General features: G+C 42.9%; 1 protein-coding gene across 1 annotated transcript in view; it reads right to left on the bottom strand.

The window, feature by feature from the left end:
• Positions 1–9,866: 9,866 nt before the first annotated feature.
• The window catches only part of ipo11 (importin 11), a 92,912-nt gene continuing 85,872 nt past the window's right edge, over positions 9,867–16,906 (bottom strand). Inside the window, exon 30 of the mRNA XM_061817775.1 lies at positions 9,867–11,104. Within this exon, the coding sequence (XP_061673759.1) occupies positions 10,940–11,104 (165 nt within the window). The 3' untranslated portion in view covers positions 9,867–10,939. The remainder of the gene's footprint in view (positions 11,105–16,906) is intronic.

The following is a 16,906-nucleotide window of genomic DNA, read 5'->3' as shown; positions in this document are numbered from 1 at the left end:
GATTTCGGTGACTTTGAGCACAAGTTTTGTTTGTTTGCGCCAGACAGACTGGCCTGATTTCACAGCCGACAGGGATTATTTTTCCCCCCACACATACACACACACAACCTTGAATCTTTAACCTTACCAAAAAAAAAAAAAAGCAACAGGAGCAGCAGACCTCTGCCGAGCCCAAGAAATTGAGGTCATAATTGGCACAGGAATAGAAGATTGGAAAAACATTTCCTGCTTCATCTGGGTCTATTTCTGCCGTGACGTGAGGACGTTTGGCTCCCAACTAAGCAAGTACAGTAAACTGCATGTGATCGGGCATCGAGTCATCCAACGATTGCTTCGTCACACGGTGTCCAAACGGTCACTCTTTATCTCGAGATGCACATCCAGTGAAAGTGGAGTACGTAAACCTTCTGCCTTTTATGTAAACCTTTTGAGACGGCTTCATATGGTGGTGTGCACTGACATTTTGTTCAAATGTAAAACGTGCAGAGGTTCAATAATTATGAAACACTGGATTAGAGCTACTGGAATTTCAGGGCCTTTCAGCCGCGACTTTTTTCACACGCTTTCAACCCTACGACTTATGCGGTGATGCGGCTAATTTGTGGGGGCACTCGAGCGGAAAAGGGAAGAGGGACATCGGTGGAATATATGTGCAGAGGAAATGACTTTTACAGGTATGTTTTTTTTTTTGTTCACCGGTCCTGTTAGGGCTGCGCTAGCATTAGCACTGTGCTAGCGTATTGCTGCTGTGTTATTGCCGCGTCACAGTGATTTTGTTTTTGTATGTATGTTTTTTTTTTTAACCGGCCCTATCAGTGCCGCACTAGGGTTAACACCACGCTGTTTTGTTTGCGCCATGTCTCAATGATTTTTACCGAAATGGTACGCCACGCTAACGTTAGTGTGTTCCTGCTGTGTTACTGCTGCATCTCGGTGATTTTGGTATGTTTTTTTTTTTTTAACCGGCCCTGCTAGTGGTGTGCTACCATGTTGCTACTGTGTAGCTGCCGTAGCTGCTTCTTTTTTTTTTTTTTACCAGTATGTTTTTTGTTTTTTGTGTTGTTGCTATGTTAAGCTAAGCTAAGGTATTAAAACTTTGAAAACTCTTTCTGTTTACCGTCTTTCTTTGTAAATATCTCGTGTTTCGAGGTGGGTTTCAATGTGGGCACTTGTGGCTTTTACACAAGTGTGGCTTGTGTATGTACCAAATGGTATTTCCTTTACAAATGTACTGTTTGAAGCTTATGAAAAGTTGCACATGCAACACGTAAGGAGAAAAGTACCCGCCTCTTTCATTCGTTGTGGAGCAATTGTGTTTGTTTTCGCCAGCAGCTAAAAAAAAGTTGAGGAAAAGTAGATGTGGCATAGCAGTGCATTGCCCCCCCCCTCTTTCCCTCCCACTCTTCAAGACTTTGACATTTTCTTTTTCTCATCTTCACAGCAGTAGTTCAAGGCTTCGTGAAATATTTGGCATTCAGTCGTGCATCAAGTTGTCCCTCAGTTGTTTTCATCTGCTCATATCAACGAGGTGAGCTTGTATAACAACGATGGAATTCCACTCCTCGGAGGAAAAAAAGTTCTTCATTTTTCTCGACGAGGTTGCTCGCTTGGTGTGAGAGTGCCCTGCGGCCGCTTTTAATTTCAGGCACCCCTTGTAATCAAAATCGAAGCAAAAAGAGAAAGCGGCACTCCTGCTGTCATTCACAGCAAGAAAAGAACAAAAGTCGCTCGTATTGACGGGCAATTGTCTCAAAGGTCACTTTCAAAAGATCTTTTCCAATCAATAACACTCACATGTGCATATTACACACACAGAAAACAAAAAAATACTGCCCGGCTGGGCGTGCATCATCCAATAATTGTGCCAAGCACAGATGTCTGTTATTCTGGCGTCAATGATTTCAAATACTGAAGAGCGAGACCACTTAAAAGGTTTTCTTCTGTGGGAACATCACGGCAAAGTTCAGAGATGCTCACATGCTCTCGACGGACAACATCGATAGCAACGTGCTGCGCAGGGCGCCGTCAACGACATTGAGTCCGTAGCGCAAAAGCCCGGTTGGGCGCGACGACGCGGCAGGATGCTTCTCCACCTTGTTCGTTCGCGTCAACTTCAAATGATTGCGCTTGTGCGAGTCGGACAGAATCAATCGGGAAACGAGAATGAAGGCTATTCACGTGTCCTCGGAAGTGAATTATCATCAATTTGATTGCCGGAGTGAATGCTAATACTCAAATTATCTTCCATTTATAGTGAGGAACATGTTGCAGACCCACCCACGAGAGGTGAAAATCCATGATAGAGGGAGAACATTAAAGAAAAGAAATACATTGTTTTTTTTTTTTTTTTTTCTTTCTTTTAGTTTTCTTCCACATGCTTCAAACTTATTAAAATAAATATTTTAAACATACTGCCATCAGCTGGCAACCAGTTCAGGGTGTACCCCGCCACTCGCCCGTTGACAGCCGGGATAGGCTCCAGCATTCCCGCGCCCCTCGTGAGGATAAGTGGGTAAGAAAATGGATGGATGGTTGGATTTTAAACATTAGAGATGAAAGTGGACTCCCGTGAAAACTCCTGAAAATACAAATGCGAGCACTAGGGGGGGCCGGGGGCATGCCTCCCTGGGAAATTTTTGAAAAAATGGATGGCTGTGGTGCATTGTGCCGATATCTGTGAACAAAATTTAGTAGTAAAATTTCTAAGTCCTGACCCCCCCAAAAAAAACAAAAAACAAGTTCCCCAAAAAAGAAGCCCAGATTTTTTTTGCCCCCCGTCCCCCTATCACTGGATAGCACACAATCACATTTGTCATTAAAATATGCCATCTTACCTCAAGACAAATGAATTCAGTGAACTATTCAGTAAAAAGACAGTCATTTTCCCCACATTATACATATTATAGTATAGATATAGAATATAGTGGAAGCTCAGAGTTCAAACATAACCCATTCTTGCGAAATGTTCAAAGCCTCATTTGTTCCAGCCCCCAAAAAGCATTTTTTCCCATAGGAAACAATGTAAATGAGTTTAATCCGTTCCAAACCTCCAAATAGTAAATACCAATTTTAATTCCTATACATGTAAAAGCTGAGAACAATGTAAATGTGTATTATTTACCGTTTGGTCACGCTGTGATGACATCGGAGGGACTTGAGAGGGAAGGGTGTTACGCTGAGGTCACCCTCCATCATTTGACAGGGCAATTCCCCAGTAGCGTCTCCGTTTCTTCTATTATTTGTGGCAATTACTTTGTAATTAGGAACTAGTCACTCCTTTTGGGAACACTGGCTACCTTTTACTACCGTTGAGCTCCTAGTTGGAGAAAAGAAAGAAATTTAAAAAGTGCCAAAATACCAAACATGTGTTGAAAGGTTTTGGGCAAATTTAGTTCACATCTGAATGTGCATTTTAGTCTTATCCTTAAATTTCACCCTAAGGCCGGTCCAACTGTTTGGAAATTCAGTATACAGTAGTATCGAAGTATTTAGTTGTCTAAATTCCAGGTAATGGTTGACGAGGAAAGGTGGCAAATTCATTTTGTGAATTGGTATCATATTGCCTACTATCAAACACAAAAAAAAAAACAAATACAGCCAGTAGCAAAAAGGACAAAGTAGAATATTGCCAGTTGTTTCCATACAAAGTTTTGTGTATTCATTTTTGTACCTCTGCTGTCCCCAATTAGTTTAATTCTACAAGTCATAGCGACCACTGTTAAAAAAAAAAAAAAAAAAAAAAAGCTCGTAAATTCGAAGCTAATGGTGGCACGCCAGTTTGCACCACACGGTAGGAAAGCAGTACTTCCTTCCTCGGTGCAATGCAGTGGATTGTTTACCAAAGTTCTACATAGCTGTCGCTCTTCCAAAGACGACGGCGAGCGCGAGAGAAATTAGCGACTCTGTGGAATCCAAAGTGCTGGCTCCAAAGGTGTGAGCAGAATTCCTTTAAAGTCTCTTTGCAGTCCATAAATCACTTAAGAGGCCAGCGTCCGAGACTATATCGGATCCCCCAAGACAAATTGGTGGAGGCTGCGCCAAGAGCAGCCGCCCGCTGCCTTATCATCGAGGTGGGGAGAAGTAAACAGTTACACTCTTGCTGAAAAGGGCAATACATTTTACTTTCAAACTTAATGGGAGACACGATTGGGACAACGCTAACACCATCGACATTACGAGGGAAGGTGGCTTCTGGAATTTTTGGGGCCCAAAGACCCAATCCTGACACCGAGCACGTCTGTGTACTCCCCTCAACGTGAATTCAAACGTTGCTTACTTTGAAGAAAGGAGGTTAAGTGTGACATTCAAAGAGATCATTCTAAGGAAGACCAGCTGAAAAGACCAGAAAAGATCGATGGGTTTCGCTAATTAAATGTGATGGATGGTGCCCAACCAAAATACACAAACGCCTCATTTCACGTAGGAATTATTCCTCTCAATCTCAAATTCCCAAGAAGTATTTATAATGCCAAGTTGGTTCATTTGAGAACAATGCGTGTTAAAAAAAAAAAGCAGAGGTTCACGGAGGTTAAGTGTGGCCATTCCGTGGAGACGACACAGTCCATTTTTTTTTTTTTTTTTTTTTTTGCAATCACAGTTACTGAATGTGAGTTTGTGTAAAACCAGGGCTCATTTATTGAACTGTTGGTATTTGTATTCAATACTGGCTGAAAAGATCGATGGATTCCGGCAAAGGTTAATGTGTTGTCGAACACACTTCCACGTTAACGAGCCGTCAAAACCGTCACTTTGTGAGATGAATTCCTGATGAGAACAGATCCAGCAACAAAGTATTTGTATGCGTCCAGACTTTTCTACGCTTTCAAACTTTTCCGTGTAAATATCGACGACTTACTCACCAGATCCACGCGTAGATCCAGTTGTCCAAGACAAGCGGAAGTCAATTAGCAGTCCAACTTCTTATCGGCGAAAAAATCGATTTCGGCATGAAATACGGGTCCTCTATGGTGAGTTTATCAAAATTTTTCCACGTACCGTTGTTTATTTTCACCTTCTAAATGACTGACGGTATCAGACAAGACTCTGGGCGTCGTGCTACAAGACATATTTCCATGTTGTCTGCAACCGACTTAGCATTGAGCGATGCTTAGCTTGACCGGCAATATGGGGAGGTAAATAAAAGTCATGTGATTTAATGACGTAGGTGCACGAGCTCTATACTAAACCGTAACCCCCCACCCCCCTCATAGACATGCTCTCTATCAGATTTCATTCATGTCGGGATAGTAACATGAAGATGTGTCACAATTACATTCCAGCTTTCAATTGGCCCCAAGTTGAGGTAGAGAGGCATAATTGGTCCATTATGTCATATTTGTTCACTGGTCCCACTAATTTAGCGCAAATGATGCCTCACGTGAGTAGCACTGGTCGCATTGAAAGGAAATCCTACAACACGAACCCGCCGGCCACAACGCCACAATCTAAATGGGATCCAATACCAAAGCTGTATAAAATGAAATCATCAATTACCAAATGATAAAAGCAATAATTTTCCGTGTGCCAATTAAATAAAACTACTGACTCTGAATGAGTTGACAAAGTTGACAGAGGAACTTCCCACCTTCGAGGACATAACAAAGGTTCGACGGAGCGTGCACGTAAGTTTCTTTTGATATGCAGACAGAAAGGTGAGATGTGCCAAGTTCTGCGCAGGACTAAAAGCCCAAAACGCAGAAGGCCTCGATATCATCCCTGGGTGAGATCTGAAGGTTTGCCTTTTATGGTTTGCCGGAGGTGTTTAACCTGTCACCCCTTCTTTCATTTGTGCTCGGGTTTCAAATCCACCACCATAGTGCTCATCCCTAGGAAACACCCGCTAAACTGTCTAAATTGCTACGGTCCCGTTGCACTTACCTCAGCAGTAGCTTTGAGAAAGCAGTCCCAATGGTGAGTCTGGTAAAGAAGTGAAGAAACTTCCAAGCGGGGTGGAAGGTGTCTAGTGTGCTATGTGACAGAAGAGTCTCTGCTAGGACGAAGGGCAAAGTCTATAAAACAGTGGTGAGGCCAGGCAGGATGGACGGATTTGAGACCGACTGAACAGGAAGCAGAACTGGAGGTGGCGGAAATGAAGATGTTGAGGTTCTCCGTTGGATAGGATTAGAAATGAGCTCATGAGAGGGATAGACAAAGTTGGATGTTTTGGAGACAAGGTTAGTTCGAGAGAGCAGACTTCCATGGTTTGGACATGTTCGTAGGCGAGAGAGTGAGCGAGTACATCGGTAGGAGGGTGCTGAGGATGGAGCTGCCAGGCAAAGGAGCCAGAGGGAGAAAGACCGAGGAAAAGGCTGGGTGGAAAGCTGTTTACCTTTGGACGAACTCTCCTCTGCAACTTGGTGCTGGATTTCCTTACAGGGTCAGACACAAAGACAGTGCGCGTGGGCACCCCACAAGGCTGTGTACCCAGCCCTCTTTTGTACATCTTCCGACACAACCTGATGACGCAGTTATTGCCCCGAACAACGGTGGAGTACAAACAGCCTACTGGAATGTGGTAGATTCCCCCATTGATCCCACAACCACCACTGATGCTGGTCCTATGAAAATCTCTTGAAATACGCACGAGATGATTGTCAACCCAAGAGGAAGAAAAGAGCAGCTAACACTGTTTGTCATTGGGTGGAGGTGAAAATCTCCAAACTTCTTGCTACTCACATCAGCAAGGACCTCGCTTGGAGCCACAAGACAAGAGCACATCATCAGGAAGGCAAAACTCGATTCTTAAGGAAGGTTAAAATACAGGCACAGCGGAAATCATCCCGACAAACTCTCACAGTATGCTAAGGGAACAGTACCACACGCGCACAACAACAACAAAAAAAGCTGTCAGGCATGTCATTAAACTCAGCATCTGTGGAGTAGCCTTCACTCCACTCCACCGCATACTTGTAGATGGCAGCCGTGCCACAAAGAGGGCACAGAACATTATCTGAGGCAGCAGACAGCCCACAACAAACCCTTTTCAATCCTCCATCTGGCAGATGCTACATAAATATCGCAGCCAGAGCATTACAAAAAAAAAAAAAGCTTCAGACTCTTCAAAAAATTACGTCACGGCCTGCAAACAACAGCGCAATCATGTTTTTCATTTCTGACCTTGCTTACTTGAATGTTAACACCACTGCTCGGAACGGCCACCTCGATTAATAATATTTTTTTAAAAATTAAACAAAAAACGCAGACGTATGATTATAAAAGTCACCTCTACTATACCTGATCAGTTTTCGGTTGTATAATAGCACCACTCACCACTAGATGGCAGACCATTTAGTAGTGCCTCCACTGGGTCGGAATATCCATCCATCCATTTTCTTTTGCCGCTTATCCTCACGAGGGTCGCGGGGAATGTTGGCGCCTATCCCAGCTGTCAACGGGAAGGAGGCAGGGTACACCCTGAACTGGTCGCCAGCCAATTACAGGGCACATCGAGACAAAGAGCCGCACTCGGAATCACAACCAGGGGGAATAAATTTAAATGTTCAACAAATTTGCAGACAAGCCCATGTACCAAGTCCCACATCAACAACAATGACTGACAGTAATGATTATTGCAAAATGTCAGCATTAAAATGAGAGGTTAACCGAAGCTGCCTTTTTTCTTTACAAAAAGTGACACTAAAATGTGTCCTCCAAAAACATGGAGACATTTAATGATGTAGAATTGCAAATGTGTAAGGTGGCTTGGACAAGTGGCAGCAGAGCTCATTCGAAAAAGCAGCGTAAATTGGCCCATAATCCAAAGTGAGTTGGGGAAATAATTCCAAGACACGCACGACTAACATAACATAACATTTGCGACAGAAATGTGAGAGTTCAGTTCTTGCAATTAATATTGGTTTTGTTTTCCAAACAGAAAAATCACTTTGAATTGTCATTTTTACGTGAGAGCTCTTTGTTCTGCCCTAAGGGAGAGCCCGGACACCCTGCGGAGGAAACTCATTTCGGCCGCTTGTATCCGGGATCTGGTTCTTTCGGTCATGACCCACAGCTCGCGAGGATCGAAACATAGATCGACTGGTAAATTGAGAGCTTTGTCATCAGACTTAGCTCCCTCTTTACCGCAACGGACCGATACAAAGTCCGCATCACAGCAAACGCTGCACCGATCCGCAAGTCGATCTCCCGCTCCATTCTTCCCTCACTCAGGAACAAGTCCCCAAGATACTTGAACTCCTCCATTTTGGGGCAGGATCTCATCCCTGACCCAGAGAGGGCACGCCACCCTTTTCTGACTGACGACTATTGGAGGTGCTGATTCTCATCCCAGCCGCTTCACACTTGGGCTGCAAATCGCTCCAGTGAGAGTTGGAGATCACGGCTTGATGAGTCCAACAGAACCACATCATCTGCGAAGAGCAGAGATGCGATGATGAGGCCAGCAAACCGGACACCCTCTACGCCTTGGCTGCGCTTAAGAGATTTTGTCCATAAAAGTTATGAACAAAATCGGTCACAAATGGCAGCCTTGGCGTCGTCTGACTCTCACTGGAAACGGGTCCGACTTATTGCCGGCAATGCGGACCCCAAAAAAAAAAAAATAAAAAAAAAAAAAATAAATAAATAAAAAGTCACAGTTCATCGATTTTTAAAGTTGCTTTGCTTTTGAAAAGTGGATCTTTTATAAACGCATTTGAACATCCGTCCATCCATTTTCCAAGCCGCTTATCCTCACAAGGGGCGCGGAAGTTCTGCAGCTTATCCCAGCTATCATTGGGCAGGAGGCGAGGTACACCCTGAATCGGGTGCCGGCCAATCCCAAGGCACATCGAGACAGACAACAATCGCACTCACAATCACACTTTGGGGCAATTTAGAGTGTCCAATTAATGTTGCCTGTTTTTGGGATGTGGGAGGAAACCGGAATGCCCAGACAAAACCCACACAGGGAGGGCCGGGATCGAAACCTGGTCCTCAGAATTGTGAGGCCAATGCTTTACATTATAAAATATATATGTATGTGTGTATTTATATATATATACATACACACACACACAGGAGAGAGAGAGAGAGGGAGGACACGTTGGGGGCAATTGGCACCCCCGTGACCCTTGTGAGGATAAGTGTCAAAGAAAATGGATGGAAGGATGCACATTGCTTCAATAAAAACAGACATATGTGCGCATATTTTGACCATATTTAAAATGGCATTTTTTTCATTTGGTGAGGAACTCTTTATCTGGCCCCTGGTAGTGCTGACATAAAAATTGCGCCCGCTCAATCATTTGGGCTCCTTCTCACCAGTTTGCAGTGTGGGATACGTCGGCAACCTACAGTACTCAAATATTTTAGAATTTTGATAAGTGGCGGGAGATCATTAGCAAAAGAAGAAGAAGAATTTCATTGTTTAGTGCCACCAGCAGGGAAGGAAAAGCAACACGGGTCGTTAGTCAAACAGTCGGATGATGAAATCCCAGCGAACACAGATTGTTTCTTCTCGAAATTATGGCGCTTTTAACTTTCGGGCTGATAACTGCATTTTATTGAAAGCTTAAGGGGGTCATAAAGAACAATTTCTTTCATGTTGTTGTTGTTGTTGTTTTGCACCGCCTGTCCCCATCGAAACAAAATCCAAAAGCAAACATCCACCGTGTGTCGTTGCAGAGTTGTCATATAAACAGAATACAAGCGGAAAGATCCTCCATTGTTAACGGAATGAAGACATTTTAAAAAGTGTCCCGTTTCAAGCACAAGGCCGCAAGGCTGACGTCTACTCGGCAGCACGCTGCATATTTATCTCCTTCCTGTGTAAAATTAAAACAAGTATGATGCGATATTCTCTCATTTGAATGATAAAGCTGAAAAAAAGTTTCAAGTTCCCTCATGGATTTCAATTTAGAGCTCCAAAATCACGAAAGGACTTTTATTAAACTCATATTGCCTGAATGAAATTAAACTGTCTTCAATAAGGGTTCCAACACTAAACCAAACATGTTGTCAGTATACATGGACAAATAAAAGTGATATAATAAGGTAGGTGACAAAGGTAGTGTAATTTTTTTTTTTTTTTTTTTTTTGGGGGGGGGTGAAGGCATCCTGCTGATATTCACTGTGTTGAACAAAATGTAGCAGTGATGAGAAGAAAGTTTTTGGTTAATAAAGTGCTCCGACGCCCACAATTAGCAGCAGTACATGTGTACATAATGTGGTTCCGCATTCAAATCAATGGCTTAAAAGAACTACCAAAAAAAATTAGATAGGCTAACTTAAAAAAACAAACAAAAAATAAAAACAACAATAACACTCAGTAGTTACTTCAACTTGACCTCCGGTTATGAAATGCTCACTTGAAAACACGAGGTGGGGGGGAGGGGTATCAACAAAAATAAGAACTAACTAAAAGAAGATTCATGCAGATTGTCCATATTTTACATACATACAAAAATTACAATTCTTTGTGTTTTTTTTTTTTTTTTTTTTCCTTAAGAAGAATAGACTTTGTAAACACTGTTTCAGGTCCGTCGCGTATCCTTTCATCCATCCACATTTCGGCTCCAGTCTTGTTGATTATTCCACTGAAATGATTTTTTTTTTTTTTTTTTTGGGCGAGTATGCCGCCACACGTTCCACATCAAAATCACACCCATGGAAGATACTACAAGTCGAGAAGCTGAGTGGAAGCTCGAGTGAGGCGATGCTTTAGAAAATCATGGTAAATACACACATAAACCCAATATCTAGTCATTAAAAAGGGGGTATAAAGCTAGTTTGTCAAAGGAGGGATGTGAGGTGTTAGCGAGGGAACGGACAAAGCTAGTTCTGAATATAGATAAGGCTGAGCATGGGCAGCGTTTGGGAAGATTTGGATTAGCGGTCCACACGGGAGTCTTTTTTTTTTTCTTTTTCTCTCAAAAGGAAAAAAGGCCTTGAGGATTAAGCGGCAAAGGTGTGTTGTGTAGTTGAGAAAAGACTGGATGTGCTTTCAGAAGCCCTGCAGGAACTCCTGCAGCTGCCTTACGACCTCCGTGTCCACCGTCTCCATGAGGCTGCTGAAACCCGGGTCGCCCAGCAGGTTCTGCTGAGCCTTCAGCTTCTCGTAGACAAACTGCTGCAGGGAAACGCTGTGGATGGGGTCCTCCAGGGCTAACTGCGACACAATATGCAGAAAACTGGAGTTAATGCAATAGTGAGGCTTCTTTTTTTATTTACCGTAATTCCCGGCACCTGCTTATAAGCCTCACCCAGTACATTTGGAAAAGAAATACCATTTGGTACATACTTGGGCCGCCACAAGTGCCCACATTGAAACTGACACTGAAACACGAAATATGACGGCGCACAGAGAGTATAACGCTAGCGCCGCCGCGCTAACAGGGCCGGTAAAAAAAAAAAAAAAAAAAAAAAACATACAGGTAAAAATCAATGAGAGACGGCAGTAACACTATCAACGGACCGGTAAAAGTCACTTCCTCGGCACATATATCCACCAGTCTCAATCTTACCGTTTCCGCTCGAGTGCCCCCTTGCGGCCGTTGGAAAAAAATGCACAAATTAGCCGCATCCCTGTATAAAGCGCAGTCGCGGCTTACAGGCCGGAAATTGCGCTACAAGATTTGAATTTGGAGGCACGGCGCTGCAAGGCAAACAATGTTAATGCAATTTGGTCCTGATTTCAGGGTTCTGACTAAAGTGCCAGTAAAATTGCTGGATGAGCTGACTACTTACTAACAACACGAGCATACGATAAGTGGCTCTCATCAGACGCAAAACAAAGCAGAAACAGCAACAATTTGAAACACAAATGTTAGTTAGTACATATACAGTGGTCTCCTGTCGTTAGGTCGTAGGTAATGGTGGCCCCACGCATGATACCTCTTGTGTGTGTTTCATGGAATTCAACTAAGAATATTGATGAGCTGCAATCCTACTCTGACTGCTTGTGAAGTTGACAATGAAGTGGCAAAGGTATTTGTCTTTGGAGGTTTGTCCATCGGCCACATACACACAGCACACTGCATGAATTGATGCCTCTGTTTATTCAAACCTTGTCATGATTTATTGGTTTAAGCGTCTTACGGACTTGCCATCTGACTGAATGAAAAGAGAGAGCCGGGGGTCTGGGGACTGCAAGCACGATTAAAGGATGATCACCAATTTGAATGTGCAAGTTTTATAAATTGTATTATGAATGAAATATATAGTACATCTATAAATAAATGCTATTCTGTTTTCAAAATGTACACAATGATCGTTCATTATTTAGATGCATATCTTTACCCCAAAAAATTACAAATTCAACTAAGTAAACTACTAAATTGAATTCAGATTTGCATCATGCCATTAAAAACGTGCATGCATTAATATGCATTGCTATTATGGCAGCCACACACCGTGAAGTAAATGGACCGAAATTTTCAAATGTGTTTTTTTTTACAGATTCCCACAGTCGAGGAAAACAAATCCCCTCAAAACCAAAAAAAAAAAAACAAAACTATGGAAGTCTCCACTGGTTTTTTTTTTTGTTTTGTTTGTTTCTTCATCATCTTCTTTCCCTTTGAAGCCAGGTAAGAGTAAAGCCCATTCGAAGCGAAGGGCTCTGTTTAATCACCCAATCAGCCAAAGTTGCATTCGCATCCATCCACAGAGAGGAAAAGGCCATGCAAAAAATAATTTGGCGCCATTAGACAGCAACACTATTGTAAATGGCAAGTCTTGGTCCCTCGCCAATCATGACACTTGTACTATTACTCATTAGTTTGTTGCCATTACAGAGTAATCAAACTCCTGAAGATTGTCTGCTGGAGTGTCTTAATGAGAAAAGAATATAACCGGCATAATTTACTCACTGACTGGTGGAAGCTTAAGACGGAGAACTTGATGCGAGTTGAGTGACTAAAATGACTGGTACTCTTTGGATGACATTTATTCTTGCATAAATGACTTGTTTTTATCCACAAAAATTTGGTTATGTGGATATCTGGGACTGGTTTATGTAAATCAATGGATGATGATGATGATGATGAATGAGCAGAGAGGGGATTAATTCTACCCAGAGAACTTGTGCCAATGGTTGCATCTGAGGACCATTTTCTTCGTAACATTAACTTTTCCAAGCGCACGCTATTGACAACCAACATTGCTTGTGGGAAGAATACGGCGAGAGGAGCGTGTCAAGCCAGGGGTTAAGACAATGCAGCTATCTGATTGGCTATTATTGTACGAGTGATTGACAGGTCGGAAAGGTCCATTGTTAATGTGGATGTAAATTTGCACTCCTGTGTGTCAAACACTAAACGGGAAGGATGAAATAAAGCAAACATAAGGAGGAAACATTTACACGGCTCGGGCGATGACGAGGAGAGAATGCTGAGGGGACTGCTGCACTAAGACTTTCAACAATCACAGGAGTGCAAGCTACTTATCTGGGAAAAACAAGCACAATCCGCTCTCATCCCTGAGGAAAGATGGAGGCCAGAGATGAAAAGAACAAAGGAGAAAATCTGAGAGGAGATGCAAGTGTGAGATTGATGTAAGGACAGGTGCAAAGGTGAGGGAGGAATCACACTCAGTGGAGGAGTGAGAGGATTTTTACATCTAGTAGAATATTCCATCCATCCACCCATTATCTGAGCTGCTCATCCTCACGAGAGTCACAGGAGTACTGGAGCCTTTCTCAGCTACCTTCGGGTAAGAGGCAGGGTACGGCCTGAACCGGTTGCCAGCCAGTCGCAGGGCACACAAACAATCATTCACACCTACAGGCAATTTAGAATTGTCAATCAACCTAACTCTGTAAGTTTTTGGGAAGTGGGAGGAAACTGGAGCACTCGGTGAAAACCCAGTCAGACATACAAATTTCACAAAGGCGGGGTCGGGATTTGAACCGCGGTCTCCAGAAATCTGAGGCAGACGCTCTAACCAGTCGTTACAATACTCCTACAGAAGAAATGTCTTCGTTCTATTACATGAACAAGCAATTCGTCTAACGGTTAATGGTCAGAAGGTTAATGAGTGGGTTATGGTTTGATAACGGCTTTGAATCTTCACTCTTTGTGGAGTTTTCACACTCTCCTCCTGCTTACGTGGGTTTTCTTCAAGTACTCAGCCTTAAACTTGTAGAAAATATGCACGCTAGGTTCATTATACATTCATTATACGGTTTGAGACCAGTGATTGATTGGCGACGTGCGGGGTGTACGCCACCTCTCGAACGGAAAGGCTCCAGTTCACCCGAAACCCTAATAAGGGTAGGCACCATCGAAAATAGATGAATGGATGAAACTCCTTTTTTTTTTTTTTTTTTCGAATGAAAGAGGATTTCTCAGATGGTTCTCAATTCCTGTTTCAATGTTGAGCAGATTAGTGCGGCACAACCACGAAATCAGGTGTCACTCACGAGATGAGATCCGAGTAAACACAAGCTCAGTCACGGAACAAACAACTCGTGTCAAGGCGCACGCAAACACACATACACATTTTGATATAAAAAAAAAATATATAGCATAGTCTTAAAAAGGGCCGTGTATCACAGCAGCAGGAATAAGACATGGAGGATTTTGAACTGAATGTTCAATTTATTCTAATTAGGTCATCCTCCACTCATGATGTTATCACAGTTTCCCAAATGATATCACATTCGCAGAAATGAGGCAGCCAGGAAGTCAGGTGGCCTTGACATTTGGCCAAAAGTCTAATCAGTCAGTAAAATCTGAAGAAATTTTGGGCCTTGAGAGGGTCACTGAGGGGGCAACGATACACACGCCCGACTTTGCTGCGGGCAGCGTGGGATCGATTCCCGCTCGGTGACGGTGTCGATAAGTGCCCTCCGATTGACTAGCGACCAGTTGTAGTACGCCTTTCGCTCGGTGTTAACTGGGACAGGGTCCGGCAGTCTGATGACCCTTGTGAGGATAAGAGGCTTGGAAAATGGATGGACGGCTGTTAAATTGAACAGACTGGGACTCCCATGTGCAGAGGAGGATTAAGTTTACTGATAATTACCATGCAGATTTACCACGTGTCTGCAACACTGTGCACGTTGAAGGAAAGTTGTACGGCTGTCGGATGAATTCAAGCATAAACGAAGGAATGTCGCAGACAGCGTGGGACTGACTGGATTACATGGCAGGCAGATGTTAATGCCATTAGCTCATATTTGACATCACATCTACGAGGCTGGCCAGCTGTAAAGCTCGCGCCACAGCGTGACACGACTGCGACGCGCCGCTTACGTTGTCACATTTGATGAAGCCCAACGTATCATCCGCCGTTATCGATTCTCAACACACACTTTGTCGACTCCCTGATGTAAGAAATCCAAACTAAGGGCGGTGTCACTCGGAGTGACTAACCCACAGGGGATTGACAGGAGGGAGATTCAGTCTGAATACTGCTGTTGTTGTTTTCCTTTCGGCTTGTCCCTTTCGGGGTCGCCACAGCGTATCATCTCAGATGAACGCATATATATGTTTGGCACAATTTTTACACCGGATGCCCTTCCTGACGCAACCCTTCTCAGGGATCAGTGTGAATACTGTAACGACTCAAATTATTTCATAGAATCCTATAAAAATGTTTGCCGACATTCAGGCTTTATACCAACAAAAAAAACATTTTCTGTATGTCCAAGATCACCAGGTGGCATGTTGATTTGACTATTACATGCCTTTTAAATTCATAGAAAGGGAGGAAGTTAGTTATAAAGAGGCTGATTAGGATGGCTAAGTCATTTAAGCATTCCATATAAGTATACATTATTTTTTTTCACGTGGATAATATGGGTCACAGTATATTTGTTGACATTTTGTGAATCACTACTTAAAATCTCAAAAATGGGACAAATTATGACAGAATCTCTCATACTGGAACATATTTTTTTTCTACAAAGGTCTGTCTGATGAAACTAAATGACCTTCTTTTCACCTATAAAAAGCAACAAATGTATCTACTTTACATTCAGGTTTGAGAAGTCATCAGCTTCGGTCCTGGTTGAATGAGATATTGCAGGATTTTTTTTAAACAATGATTGTTCATTTAGATTACCGTATTTTCCGCCCTATAAGGCGCACCTTCAATGAATGGCCTATTCCAAAACTTTTTTTTTCCATACATATATAAGGCGCACCGGATTATAAGGCGCATAGAATAGAGAGCAGGGGTTACGTTACGCATCAGTTAGATGGAGTTGCACTAAAGGCTAAATATTGGTCCGTCGGCTTTTGAGAAAATTAAAGGCTTTTAGGTGCGCCTTATAGTGCGGAAAATATGGTACCTGTATTGCAAAAACTCCCACCAAGTCTTAGTGCACAGAATCGATATCTTGAATATGGTTAAAACCTTAGTTGGAAGTATTAGCAGTGACACACACACACACACACACACACACACACACACAGTGTCAAAATGTCACAAATATCAATACCTTCATTTCCCAAGGACATCATCGGTAGTCCATTGATTTCCCCCCCACCCTCTCAAAAGACGAGACCCTGCAGAAATTCAGTAACTCAACAGATTGACACCATAATGAGGTGGGAACAAAATAATAATAATAATAAAAAAAACAATTTCATGCATGTTTGGGCAATGTTACACTAGCAAGCAGCCCATTCAGTGTATTAGATCGAGGCCAATGGACTGGCAGGGAGATAAAATGGGACATAAACTGTGCTTGTTTGTGTGAGTACAAGATGAATGCAGTCGGAAGGCTGAGGAAGGAAAATGATTCATCCTGAACAAGAAATGAGAAGTGTTCTACCCTTTACTAAAGTGGGTGTGCAGCAACAGTGAGTGGAATGAAACATGGCCAAGTGAATCACAAAAAAAAAAATGCAGCACCAACAAATATCGTGGAAGGCAACAAGTTGGGCTGAAGGGGGGCTTCGGGATGAAGAGGACGGATTAGAAGCAACAACACCAATAAAAGTGGCCTCCACGCTTTTGGAAAAAG

This window comes from Syngnathoides biaculeatus, chromosome 4 (assembly GCF_019802595.1).
Source record: "Syngnathoides biaculeatus isolate LvHL_M chromosome 4, ASM1980259v1, whole genome shotgun sequence".
In the NCBI taxonomy this organism is placed as follows: Eukaryota; Metazoa; Chordata; class Actinopteri; order Syngnathiformes; family Syngnathidae; genus Syngnathoides; species Syngnathoides biaculeatus.
The sequence above is the reverse complement of the archived record's forward strand: the minus strand, read 5'-3'. Positions and strand labels throughout refer to the sequence as shown.